The sequence below is a fragment of the Sebastes fasciatus genome, chromosome 21, assembly GCF_043250625.1.
Source record: "Sebastes fasciatus isolate fSebFas1 chromosome 21, fSebFas1.pri, whole genome shotgun sequence".
Lineage (NCBI taxonomy): Eukaryota > Metazoa > Chordata > Actinopteri > Perciformes > Sebastidae > Sebastes > Sebastes fasciatus.
Genome location: NC_133815.1, coordinates 5,077,705 through 5,091,567, shown reverse-complemented (window position 1 = coordinate 5,091,567; position 13,863 = coordinate 5,077,705). Strand labels below are relative to the sequence as shown.

The 13,863-nt window shown below is 40.2% G+C and overlaps 1 protein-coding gene across 3 annotated transcripts in view; it reads left to right on the top strand.

The window, feature by feature from the left end:
* sh3kbp1 (SH3-domain kinase binding protein 1) overlaps positions 1-13,863 on the top strand; it is a 38,489-nt gene that overhangs the window by 17,009 nt on the left and 7,617 nt on the right. For 2 of the 3 annotated variants that reach the window (XM_074622694.1, XM_074622692.1), the window contains exons 3-7: positions 472-586; positions 2,095-2,201; positions 3,817-3,955; positions 4,178-4,257; positions 6,544-6,633. In XM_074622694.1, coding sequence (XP_074478795.1) covers positions 472-586; positions 2,095-2,201; positions 3,817-3,955; positions 4,178-4,257; positions 6,544-6,633 — 531 coding nt within the window. The remainder of the gene's footprint in view (positions 1-471; positions 587-2,094; positions 2,202-3,816; positions 3,956-4,177; positions 4,258-6,543; positions 6,634-13,863) is intronic. The other variant, XM_074622693.1, reaches the window with a different exon arrangement.

Below are 13,863 nucleotides of genomic sequence, written 5' to 3'. Positions count from 1 at the left end.
TCATGATTGACAATTAAGTGCTTTTAAATAGAAAATTACACAGTAAACCGCACCATATTTTTTTATTTTTATGCTATTTATTATTTTGTATGAGTCAAGTACAACTTTGGAAGACATCTTATTCTATGTTAAAGCTGCCATCTAGACTAATTCACAGACTTATATTGTATCTAAGCCAGATATTAATCATCATGTGGTGCATTAGTTTCAGTTAAAATGTAGTTGACAAAAGGGATTTCCTGTTTTGTGTCAAATTCGTGATCCACTGTCATCCTTGTGGTTTTGTGCTTTTCGTCATTATGTACGGGTCAAGTTCAACTCTTTTTAATTTTTTCTGTCCTGTCTTGCCTCATTCTTGCTTCATTTCTGTTTCTGTAACTTACATTTTTTCACTTGAACCTTCCTTTATTTCCTTCCTCATCTCCTCTTCCTCATCCACTAATCATCTCCTGCTCCTCTCTCTCGTTGTAGGAGATAAAGAAAGAGGGGAAGAGGGATGGAGGACAGGTCAGCATGATCAGATCTGACCTTTCTAACGGACGGGCAAGCCCCGTGTCCGACCCCAGCGTACGACCGGGCAGGAAAGGTGCTCACCTCACACACACACACACACACACACACACACACACACACACACACACACACACACACACACACACACACACACTGTCACACACACACTGTCAAACACATCCATACATGTTAATCATTACGCAGGTTTAAGTCTCCAGTCTCAAACATAGATCCTATTAGTGTGAGGAAGGATTTGGGTCAAGCATTCCTCTTACATTCATTCAATATACACACATATGTTGTGAGTTGTGGACAAAACAAGACGTTTGAGGACGTCATCTTGGACTTTGGGAAACACTGATCGACATTTTTCACTATTTTCTGTCATTTTATAGACCAAACAACTAATCGATTAATCGAGAAAATAATCAACAGATTAATCAACAATGAAAATAATCGTTAGTTGCAGCCATACAGGCCATTTTATTCTTCTACTCCACTACATTTCAGAGGGAAATACTGAACTTTTACTCCTCTTCAATCAGCTGTTACTTTGCAAATTAAGATTTTTGCACACAAAAATGTGAAAATGTACAAGTAGAGCTGAAACGTCAATAGTCGATTGACAAAATATGAATTGGTATCTACTTTGATCATCGTTGTTTTTCATGTAAAATGTAAAATATTTCCTAATTCCAGCTTCTTAAATGTGAGGATTTCCAGTTTTTCTGTTTTTTTTGTGTATATATATATCTATATTTTCTTTTTCTTTTTTTCTTTATTTTTTCTTTATTTTTTCTTTTATTTTTATTTTACAGTACTATATGTAACTGTCGATCTTTGGGTTTTAGTCAGACAAAATAAGATATTTGAAGACGTTGGACCCTGGGAAACTATATTTTTTAGTATTTTCTGACATCTTATAGGCTAAGTGATTAAAAAAGATGTTTAAATGTATGATTATCATCTAGGAGCCATCCATTTTCATTATAGATATAATATATAATATAAAATAGTATCACAGTCACAGGGGACTTTTAATAATTTTAGTACATTTTCCTGATTATACTTACATACTTTTTTACAACATTTTCAATGCAGGACTTTTCTTTGTAATGTTTATAACAATGTGGTGTTAGTACTTCTAGTTAAGTATAGGATCTGAATACTTCCTCCACCACTGCATACAGTATACTGTACATGCATACACACCCTGACATTTAACACGAGGAGTGACACCTTGTGGACAAAAGAGGAATCGCAGGGCTGCGTCTTAATGCCCCGGCTGGTGTAGAATGAGTCAAGAGTAATGAGCAGGCTAATGAGTGTAAGACAAACAACTGCAAAGGCCAGTGGGAAGCGCTCGGTGTCGGAGCTGGTTAGTAGGACTGTGAAAGGTCAAAGGTCTGCGTGTCAGTCTTCAGCCATGAAAGCTTTTAATAAGTCAGTGAACACCTGCTCACTGTAAGTCATGGATTATGGATAAGAGCGGGAGCCAATTATGTCACACGTAAACCTAATATATATTTTGTGTGTGTGTGTGTGTGTGTGTGTGTGTGTGTGTGTGTGTGTGTAATACAGCAGATCAAATCCGTAAGCGGAGGTGTAAAGCGGCTTTCAGCTACATGCCTCAGCATGAAGACGAGCTAGGGTTGAAAATAGGAGACGTCATTGAGATCATAGCAGAGGTAAGACACATCTTACTGGATTATAAACCATTTCATGACATTTCACTCATTTCATTATAAACCAGTATAAAAAAAGCCAGTTGGCAGAAATCAGCCTCCAGAAAACACACAAACGGATGTCTTTTTATCACATTTATGACTTGTTTTATAATGAAATATGTTGGTAAAAACCTTTAGAGCACAGATTTAAGATAAGAGATGACAAAGTTGTGTTTTTTTTGTAATTTAGAAACAGTGTTTGTCCACCAGAGAGCACTGACAAGTTCATATATTGATCCGAATTCTTTAACCTCTTTCACTCCTTGAGGGCGCTGCCGCCTTCGGCTGACTTTACTGTCCTTCAGCTCAGTTTTAGAGCTGAGAGCTTAGATAGTGAAACTAGAAAACCTAAGGAATCCATTGGTACCAACCATGTCATGCTAGCATTTTGGGAAGGAGGCTAAGTAACGCTCCAAATTTATGCCAAATTTTGGCGAGGAAAAACTGGCATGGCCATTTTCAAAGGGGTCCCTTGACCTCTAACCTCAAGATATGTGACCGAAAATGGGTTTTATGGGTACCCACGAGTCTCCCCTTTACAGACATGCCCAGTGTATGATTATACACTAAAGAAAACATACTTGTTAATATTTTATTCCATGGGATGGTGGAGCGCTGGGTCTGACCTGTGTAACGGCGGCAACAGAAAGTTTGCTGATCTGCCGGGGACCTGGGGCAATGCCCTGGGATCAGAAACCCCTGGGGCTGGCTGAATTTGTGTTGCTACAGCTCCGCTAACTGAAGGTCCGTCTCCACCGGAGCTGCCGCCCCTCTCCTCCCGGTGAAGTAGTCTCCTAGTGGCGGTGAAGACGAAACAAAAACACAAGCTGTTCTCTTGTTTCGTTTTCTCGTATCAAAATGTACACGGACCGTACAGAACCCGGTTAGTGGCACAGTAAACACAAAGATGGCTAATGCAAACTATAGGCCGACGCCACACGTGAGGATTACAAGATAGCAGTTTTATTTAGACCAGATCTTACACATTGTACCTTTTAAAGTAAATACTTTGACTCTCAGAAAGCCAGAGCAAAGATCTAAGAACTGTAATGATGTGATTAATGAGGACTCCAGCAGTGTTCAACGTTCTGAATCGGATGCAGCTGTCGGATTGACATTTAAAGCGAGACATGTGAAGACACCATCATAGTAATCAAGCCTACTAAGGATAGCAACATTCACAGGGGCTGCATACAAGTCACAGAAACTGGATGATCATTAGCATGTTAAAAATAACATGCTTTTGATGCCGAAGTGTCCTTATTCATGACTTCCTGTCAGCCCAAGAGGCCTTTTTCACAGCACACATTTTGACTCGTCATCGCAGGAGGAGCACAGGTGTAACTGATAACATTTAGTTGAGCTCGTTATGGATTGCTTGCCCACTGTGATGGCTCACTGGGACACTTGACCTCAACAGAGCCATTGTTAAATTAGTTTCACCTGTGCTTTTCCTGCTATGACAAGTCAAAATGAAAAAGGTCTAGTGCTCTTCTGGTCAGCTCAGCTGCCACTCTGATATCACCTTTTAAAAAGTTGTGTGTTGCGTGTTGTGCATTGTGTTGTGTGTATTCAGGTAGAGGAGGGCTGGTGGGAGGGATTTCTAAATGGGAAGACTGGAATGTTTCCCTCCAATTTCACCAAAGTCATCCTGACGGAGTCGGAAACGCCCTCCTTAGACACCTCGCAGGAGGAGCTGCGCAGCAACCGCACCAGTGAGTCTCAGCCAATCAGATGACGGGAAGGCACCCACATATATATATAAATAAAACATAAGCAACTACAGTAGCTCTGGTTGTAATATTAATGACTTGATGATGTTAGATGACATTTTCTTATAAATAATGAAAATGAATCTACTAAATCTTCCTTTGCAGGAGTGCTGAAGCTAATGTGTATTTTCTATTCTGTGGGTTTGTGTGTGTGTGTGTGTGTAGGTAAGGACAGTCCAGGCAGTGAGAGTGATGGAGGCGACAGTCGATCAGAAACGGGGTCAGGAGAAATCCAGCCCAAGAAGGTAATCAATAATGTTCAGTACAGAAGAGACGGTCCTCCTCTACTTTCCTCTGCGCTGCATTTTGTGTAAACACCAAAACAAGGAATTCTTCATGCTGGTCTTAGGACCATCATCAGACAAGCGTTATCCTGCCCAAGATCTGAAGCTATTTTAGGTTTGCAGAAATGTTAATGCCCCGTGGCGTACACTGTGAGTCTCACATGAGGTCAGATTTAGCTGGAACAGTGTTTCTTTATGATACAAAACAGGAAGATGGCGCTGTTTCTCCAGCACAAAACTGAAAAACAAAACCACTTACTGGTGTGAGACTAGCTACCAATCATCTTCGCCAAGGTCATATGTGCTATAAAATTGCAAAGTTTCACAATTTATTTTAATGCTGCAGGCACTTTTACGATAAGTTGACTTTGTTTTGAAGGAATAATATTAAAATCTATGTTTTGAGTATCAAACACTTAACCACAGTAGACTTGGAACGGTAGAGAACAGCAGCAGTCACCTTGGATTCAAAGCAGTTACGTCTTAGTTTCACAGTGAAAATAGAAATATTGAAATGTCCATAGAAACTTCACCCACTCCTCCATCTGTGCAGCCTAATGCACTCCTCTCTACTATCCGTTCGTATGCTCATTATTTTCCCAAATGCACACATTTTTGCCTAAATACACAACCCATTGTTTTCTTATTGCCTGTCGTGCGCTCCTCTCTTGTGCCACACGTCACGTTTTTCTTGTGGTTTTTAGACATGCATAAAAGTTTAAATATCCTCAACTTTTCAGCACAGTTTTGATGCCAGTAGATGTGATAGTGATAGGGCTAGATAGCTAGTTAGCTGTTGGACTGCTACGGAGTATATGAGACAGAAGGGGGGATTAATATCTCATGTCGTGATAGTTTCATATAGGCTACTGTCTTTGAGAGACAGAAAGAGACCACAGTTTTGCACCTCAGGCACATTACGCTTTTTTGTCTGACGCACTTTGCCAAGGTGTTTTTGAAGTATCGGTGCCTGTAGCGATACATCTCAGTGTGATCAGCCCCTTACACCTTATATTGGCAACAACACTGAGTAAACAGCGGTATGTTGGTATGGAGTGGGTTGAGCAAACCCCTTTTTTTGCTGCCCACATCTCAGATTAGTTCACTGGCTGCTATTTCTGCCAGTTGGAGAAATAGCCGAACAATCAGAGCTTAGTGGGCGGGGTTAAGACTAGAGATGTCCTCATAGACTGTATATAAGAAGTGGACATAGTCACCGTGATGTCACCAATTGGTTTGTGGACTACGGTTTGGAAGCCTTGAGTTTTTTTTGCAACCAGAAGTGACGCGAGAGGGTGGAGCTAAGTACAACCGAACGCTGAATAAGACATTTTCAGGCGACCTAAAAGGTTATAATTAACTTTCATGAACTGAAAACACTGTGAGAGGGTTAAAGTTTTAAGACGAAAATGTGGACAACTCCCAGACCGGACAACACCGTGGTAGCGACCTGTCAATCACAAGGTAGCCACGCCCTAAAGCATCCCCTGCTTTATGGTCTATTTGACTCTAAATGGGACCATAATTTACTAAATAAACATCATGCTGTATTGAAGAAGACTTGAAACTAGCGATTGAGACCATAAACTCATGTTTACAATGTTTACTGAGGTAATAAATCAAGTGAGAAGTAGGCTCATTTTCTCAACCAGAGGAGTCGCCCCCTGCTGGCTATTAGAAATGATGCAAGTTTAAGACACTTCTGGCTTCACTTGTCAGACCCGAAGATAGTGCATTGTTTGAGAGTCCGTTTCCTGCTACGTCTCTCGCTCCTGATTGATCAGGACAAAACAAAACAACCCGACTCCTTCCCAACAAGAAACAGGCTATCATGAACAGAATGTCACTGTTTGGATGAATGAAGTGAAACAAAATGCCAAATCACTGTGATTATCAGACTAAAAATATGGCTGGTGTTGGTCGACAGTGCAGCTGACTGCTAACAGCGCTAGGGCCAAATGGAAGCTGTGTATTCAGCCGTATTTTGGGAACAATATGAGCATGCAGATACACAGTGGAGAAGTGGATTATGCTGCAGTAGTGTTGACTCTAGGTCACATTTAAACCCACTGAAACTGTGGTGGATTCAAGCTGACTGCAGCTGCTGCCACCCACGAAGCACACTCCGTACTTTCAGGGCCAGCAGGGGTCAGTGTTTGAAATTCAAACCACAGATTTTTGGTGAAATGTTGCGTTAAATTTCAGTGTTTCGCTCTGTGTCATCTCACCTGTTTTCACTTCCCCTAGGTCCGAGGGTTCGGCTTTGGTGACATCTTCAAAGACCAGCCCATCAGGCTCAGACCACGCTCTATGGAAGTGGACACAGAGGGGGACAAGGTGAGACGCACACACACACACACACACACACATAAACACACACACTTACTTCATACATTTTTTGATACTGTGATCATTGTATTGTGAGAAGTGAAGGAAGGAAGTCCCAGCCTTGGCTCCTCCCCTTCCTTCGTTTCAGTTTTACAGCAGCACAGGAAGTGGTTTTATGTTGACACACACAACAACACACACACACACACACACACACACACACACACACGCACACACACACACACACACACACATCCTGCAGGGATTTGACAAGCAAAGCAGAAGTGAGAGCTCCACAGGGCAGAGAGAGAGAGGGAGAGAGGAGGGGAGGTTATACAGTTTTTCACTGACGTTTACATATTCACACACGCTGCCTCCTGCTGCTGCTGCTGCTGCCGGCGCTGATGTAGCAAAGCTGCGTCTGTCTGTGTTTAACTGGAACCAGAGGAGAGGACGGTAGGGTCACCTTTTCTCTATTTCTGTTCCTCTCTTCACCCTTTTGATTTGTTTTATTTCCATCCTTTTGTCTGTCTCTCACGTTCTTCTCTTTCCTGTGAGATTAAGCAGTGTTTCAAGTGTTGTGGTTTAGCATGAGTGCTGGTTATTACTCAGAAAAAAGACACGAGAGTTTCAGGTTGGGTGTAGTCGGTGGAGCTAAACTTAACTTTATTGATGCATCATGCAGAAAGCGGGTTTTTGTAAAGGTTTCTTATTTAGATTACACAATAAGTCTGTGTTTCTGTAAAGAGTTGTGTGTTTGTTGATGGTCAAAATACCGTCTCACTCTGCCAAGAATACATTTTTTGGGTAAACACTAAATACTTTTTGATATACTGTATTTCTCATAAAAATAATAAAGTTTATGGATATAGAATTAAAGGGTCAGTTCACCACAATTACAAAGAAAAAAAATATTTTCTTCCTCCCAGTGGTTTCTGGCGATGCAGATACTTTTGGTTTTATTTGCAGACCTTTTCAAATATCTGCCTTTAACCTCTTAAGCCTTAGGGTGCTGGAAGGTGTGGTTCGCCTAGACAGACATACCCAAAGTGAATCAAGAATAGCTCCACAACTACCATGTCTATATGCAGGATCTTGGTCTCTATGGATAGGTAAGACCTCAGATAATTCATCCCCTAAGTGTAAGTGACATTGTGACTGTTACCAGACCTGAGTAAATTATGATGAACCAAAGGACAAATTTACACACAGCTCAGTTGAACCCAGTGCCGGGTTCATCGGGTAAAGGAGGTTAAAGGCTATATGTTCACACAAAGTTTTAAGAAATTTAAAATTCAGATATCTGAAAAGCTCTGCAAGTGAAAACCAAAAGTGTCTGCATGGCTAGAAACCAAATGGAGGAAGAAAATGTGGGTTTGGGGTTTTGTAAATGCGGTGAACTGACCTTTTATTACCATATTCATAAACTTGACTATTTACATGAGAACACATATTAAAAAGTATTTAGTATTTCCCCAAAAAACATTAGTCTTAGCAGGAGGAGTGTAAGAAAATATAAATACACATTACTATCGTGATATTATGTTGTGTGATGCTGTATTGATTCTCTAAAACACTATTGACAAATTCATTTAAAAATCAGACGGCCCGCTGTCAGGCCCGACTGCTATCCGATCTTTCAGAGGTTGTGGCGGGCTCAGTTTTAAAGGTAGAGTGAAGATACTGGTATCATATGAAACTAGAAAAAAACCTAAGGAATCCATTGGTACCAACTATGTCATACTAGCTTGTCACAAAGGAAAATTAAATTTTGGCGATGAAAAACTGTCATTTTCAAAGGGGTCCGTTGACCTCTGACCTCAAGATATGTGAATGAAAATGGGTTCTATGGGTACCCACGAGTCTCCCCTTTACAGACATGCTTACTTTATTATAATCACATGCAGTTTGGGGCAAAAACCATACAGTATAAATGTGTTCTTTTTGCCTATTCTTAAATGGTGTATTTCTGGTGTGTTCTTTATACTATGACAGTTTTCCTAAAATCAAAAGAAATTGCAATATATCACCTTACTTACAGTATTGCAATATATTGAACCCTTACCCCAGTATCATGATACGTATCGTATTGCCAGATTTTTGCCAATACACAGCCCTACTTAGCAGCTTTAAAAGCACATTTCACCATCAAAAGACACAAAACTCTTTATGAAAACCCAGACTAATTATTTTATTTTCCTTTATTTTGTTCTCTAAATTAGAAACCTTTACAAAAACCTGCTTTCTGCATGATGTATCAGCTAACCTCACCAATTAGACTTAACCTGAAGCTCTTATGTCACCGTCTGAGTAGCCAAACAGCACTAAAGTTAATAGATAAAGAAAGTGAGAGACACACAGGATGGATATAAAGTAGGTAAAGAAAACAAAAACCTGTATGTAAAAAGGCTTTTAAAACCTCTCATTGGTCGTCCTGTACCTCCTGCAGACATGTAAGAGAGTGAGTGTGTTTGTTCTGAAGGATGTTTGTCAGCCTGTCCTGCTGAGCGGGAGGCTGTTATGTTGCTTTATGGTGAGGCGAGTCTCTGTGCTCCCTAATGAGGCTCTGGAGGAGGTGACAGCAGAGCGTCTCCGTCCGAGACGCTGACTCATGTGTAGCCACGTCAACTTTATAATTAAACAGGAAGGTCAGCTGTTTGTGAAATGGGTGAAGTTGAAGTCCTAATGTGCAGCTATAGTAGTTTTGCACATTGTATTCAACATGTTTTAGTTTTCATTCTGGCAAAAAGGGGAAGTTTTCAGTGTTTCCTCCAGACTTTTTTTTTCTTTGCGGTGAGTCAAAGTCAGTCTGTCTTGTGATCAGCTGAGTCTTAATGTAAAACAAACGTCTACAGTGTTAAGTTTAGGAGGGGTAGTCCATCCCTGAGGCAGGATTCTCCACTGAAATGAAGAATCTCCATAAAGACATGCTGAAAAAACTGAATAAATTGATAAAATATCCACATTTTACTCAAGGTTTTGGGGTGGCTGTTGACAGGAAGTGACTTGGATAATATTGTATGACTAATTTTTAATATGTAACATATCAGCCTCTTAACCGACTGTCTGTTCTGTTTTAGATGGGAAGTTCAGTTAATCTGAACTCTCCTCCACCCTTCAAATAAGATATCAGCACTTTCCTCATCAAAATCACCCTCTGCTTTGAGTTATCGGGCGATTTCAAAATCTGTATTTGCAATGGACCAAGAAATCTGTTGTGGATTTATTAAACTGGGCCAAAAAAGTGATTGTTTCCTCACAGTCAGCAGAACAATGGAGAGCTGCAAGGAAGGAATTGTCAGTCAGTCGGTAGAAAAAAGCACCAATGCGTACAGAAGTGTTTGGCGTCTTTAGGTAGTTATTTTGCTAATAATAGAGAACAAGGTGATGTAGTTTCATACAGTATACATACTGTCTATACTTTATACTGTAGAGAGGTGACAAACAGAATACAAGAAAATATTGTTTTATGCAATTTAGTGTCATGCTGGAAACAAGAAATCGGCAGAAAACATAAAGCTGCTATAAAAAAAATTGTTTTTATATCATCAATATATTATATCCAAATTATTATCCCTCTTCAGCTCTAGAGAGTATTTAAGGGCACTTTCACAAGCCTACATTTAGTCTGTTTTTATCAAACTCTAGTGCGGTTCATTTGGGCAGTTGTGAATGCAGTAATCGTACTGAGGTGCAGACCAAAACAACCGGTTGGAGAACGCTCGCGAGAGGTGGTCTGTACCGTTTCCAAATGAACCCTGTTGAGGTGTGATTGCAGTGAGAGTGTAATCTCACCCAATTTAAGGATGTTAACCAAACTGCAGGGGATTACAGGCTGCCTGTGTGGGCATTTGTTGAGATGGACACCTGTAATCGACAGGTTAACATGAGTGGGAGAGGACTGACTGATGTTTGCTTGACATCTGGGCAAAAGAGAACATACAGAATATGCTAAATAAAGTCAACGAAAATAGTGATGTTTATAAAGTCATAAACTGGAGGAGAAGGGATTCGTGCGTACAGGGTCGACCTCAGACAGGCTTTCCAGAGGAGCTTCAAGCTATCTCGGTCCTCCATACATCTGGCTAGGTCGCCAGCACTCTCCACTCCTGCATCTGTCCTCAGTACGTCCATGTACAGTATGTTGGTGTGGGACGTCCCCGTGATCGATGCACCAGCATGCTTGCTGGGAGTTCTTGATGTCTTTGGCAGTGACCGGCATGTCTCATTCTCCTGGCTGCCACTTTCTCACTTAGCCTTGGTAGTCCCTCGTACAGATGCTTGTTGCTAATATGCTCTGGTTGATATTTAGTACCACACGCAGCATTCTGGTGTAGCACCACTTTAATTTGAACACCGTGAAACCGAACCAGACTAAATTGAAAACAAACCAAAAGGATAAATCTCACTCTAATTCGGACTAGTCAAACTATGGCTTGTGAAAGCACACTTAGTGTCTTTTAGCTCATTGTTTTGGTTTCGAGGCCTTCAGCTTCACTGTTTTGGTTAATTCTCACCACTCTCATCAGCGTTGTTTCATGTCCGGCGTCAGTTGTACATCACCTGCTCAGCACCAAACTGCAGATAGGCAAAGTGTAAATATGCAACTGTTTGCTAACATATTTGCCATAAAGACTTTAGTATGTTGATGTTGGGTTTACAGGTTGTTTTGTTAAAACTGTTTTTATTGGGTCATTAAAAAAGTCACCTCCACATGCTTGATTCTTTAAAAACATCAGTCATGACTACTTTCTCTTACGAAATCATAAATACCACTTTAGTGTGTTCAAATGCACCGACACTTTCCTTGTGAAAGCTACGGTAATTTCAAAAATCTGACGCTGTGTATGCTTTATACTTTCCATTTCCTGCGTCTGGCCACACTTTGGTTTACAATTCTTTGAAGCAGCCAGATGTACAATACTGTACAGGAAATGCAGCTGCAGATGCACCTGCACTAAATGAGAAAATATTTCCCTTGTTCTTTTTGAAACTAGAAGTGAAAGTTTAAAAATGTCTGTCTGGGTCCTTCCAAAAATAGTCGTGTCCCTATTGGTATCAACTGTTATTGGTCAATCCCTGTTGCCCATCAGCAGTGGTGGAATGTAACTAAGTTCATTTACTCTTCTTGACTATTTCTATTTCATTACACTTCTACTCCACTGCATTTCAGAGGGCAATGTTGTACTTTTTACTCCACTAAACATTTAGTTTACATTAATAGTTTCTAGTTACTTTACAAATCAAGATTTTACATACAAAAAAAAATCTGAGGAACTTTTAAAACATGACAGTATATAAAAAATTTAGCCTAAACGATTAGTCAATTAATCATTTAGCTGATTCGTAAATTATCAAAAAATCAGTGTCTGTTTTAATAACAGCTTAAAGTTATTTCTCATTAGGCATATGTAATAATAATATACTATATGTATAGGATAATGTACAGCGAGCCGGTCATTGTTGTGAAATAAACCCAGACAGGGCGATGCATCATCAGAACTGCGGCCATAGCAACGGTCTGTTATACATAGCAACAGTCTGTTATAAAGAAATAACAGACCTTAGGACGCCGTGATTGACCAATCAGAATCAAGTATTCATCAAATCTGTGTAATAATATACTATTTATACATATATATATATATATATATATATATATATATACACACACACACACTCACAGGGGGCATCTCTCTCCATTGGGTACTTTTGCTTTTGATAATTTGCGTACATTTTCCTTATTATACTTACATATTTTTACTTGAGTAACATTTTCAAGAGAGGGCTTAAGTAACTAAGTATTTTTACAGTGTGGTATTAGTGCTTTTATTTAAGTGAAGCATCTGAAAACTTGCCTATAAGAGGCCTAGAAACATGTGATACATGGAAACGTCTGTGATGTTGTAATGATGTCTCAATGCTTGTGGCACCACATGGGTCTCATTAGAGAAGAGAAGGAGAAGGGGAAGTGTGTACAGAGAGAGAGAGAGCGAGAGAGAGAGAGAGAGAGAAGCTGGCGGGGGAGGTGGTGTGGAAGGTTGTTTTTTTTTTCTCTCGGGCCGAACAGAACAGAGCTGTGTGTGTGTTCGGGACAGACCGGGTCTTGTGAGTGTGTGTGTGTGTTTTCCTGTGGAAGAGCCACCCTGGTTCCACAAACACTGACGAGGGATCCACTCCAGCCGGAAAACAACGGCTCCTTTTAACAACCTACACCACAAAACACACACACACACACACGCACACACTCACACACATACAACACACACACACACACACACACCCTTCATCATGAAGTCAGCTCGGTGGCTTTTGTGCTAAATCCGATCTCATCCTCTCTAATTAGCTGTCTAGATTGGGGCTGTGGGACAGTGCTGCTCATTGGAGAGAAGTGATTACTTCCATTTAATTGTTTATTTCTGTCTTTTGAATTTTATTTTTTACACTTTTCATATGTGAAAATAGTTCATTTCTACATGATTCTGTTTTTCTAGTTCTGTTTTTTTTATTTGAAAGTTGATTTTTAAGTCATGCTAGCAGCATTGCTGTAGTGATGGCAATGTTGGTCGGTCTGTTGGTCCACCACTGTGGTCGAGAGTAAAATATCTCAACAACTATTGGACGGATTGCCATGACATTTTGTACTAACATTTATGATCCCCAGAAGATGAATCCTACTAACTTTGTTGACCCCCTGACTTTACTTCTAGTGCCACCATGAGGATGAAATCTTTGGTTTTAAGTGAGATGCCTTATTAACTATGTTCCCTTCAGGATGATGACTCACCGTTAACCTTGTTTATATTTTTGGAATTATGTATGTGTTGTATTTGGGATAACTGTTTACTGATATGTTTATAGCCTCCTTGCACTCATTCCTACTTTTTACTGCAACTTCTGCACAACAATTTCCTTCCAGATAAATTAAGTTCTATCTTATCTCAACTTAAAAGTTTGTCCAATGCTTCGGTTCACGACCTCCAGCTGCACTTTAGTTAAGTTCTAATAGCTAATGTTAGCATGCAAACGTGCCCTACATTCAACGATTATACAAGGAGGACAGAGAGAGAGAGAGTTTCTGTGCACCACTAACAGTGAGTAAACTCTGCTATCACTATCACATCAACCACAGCTGACTCAAACCAGGGCACCATATTCTCTCGAGACGTCGGTTAAACTCAGCCTGGCACAGGAAGTCCCAGACCAAAACAGAGCGGTTACACACACTACAAACACATA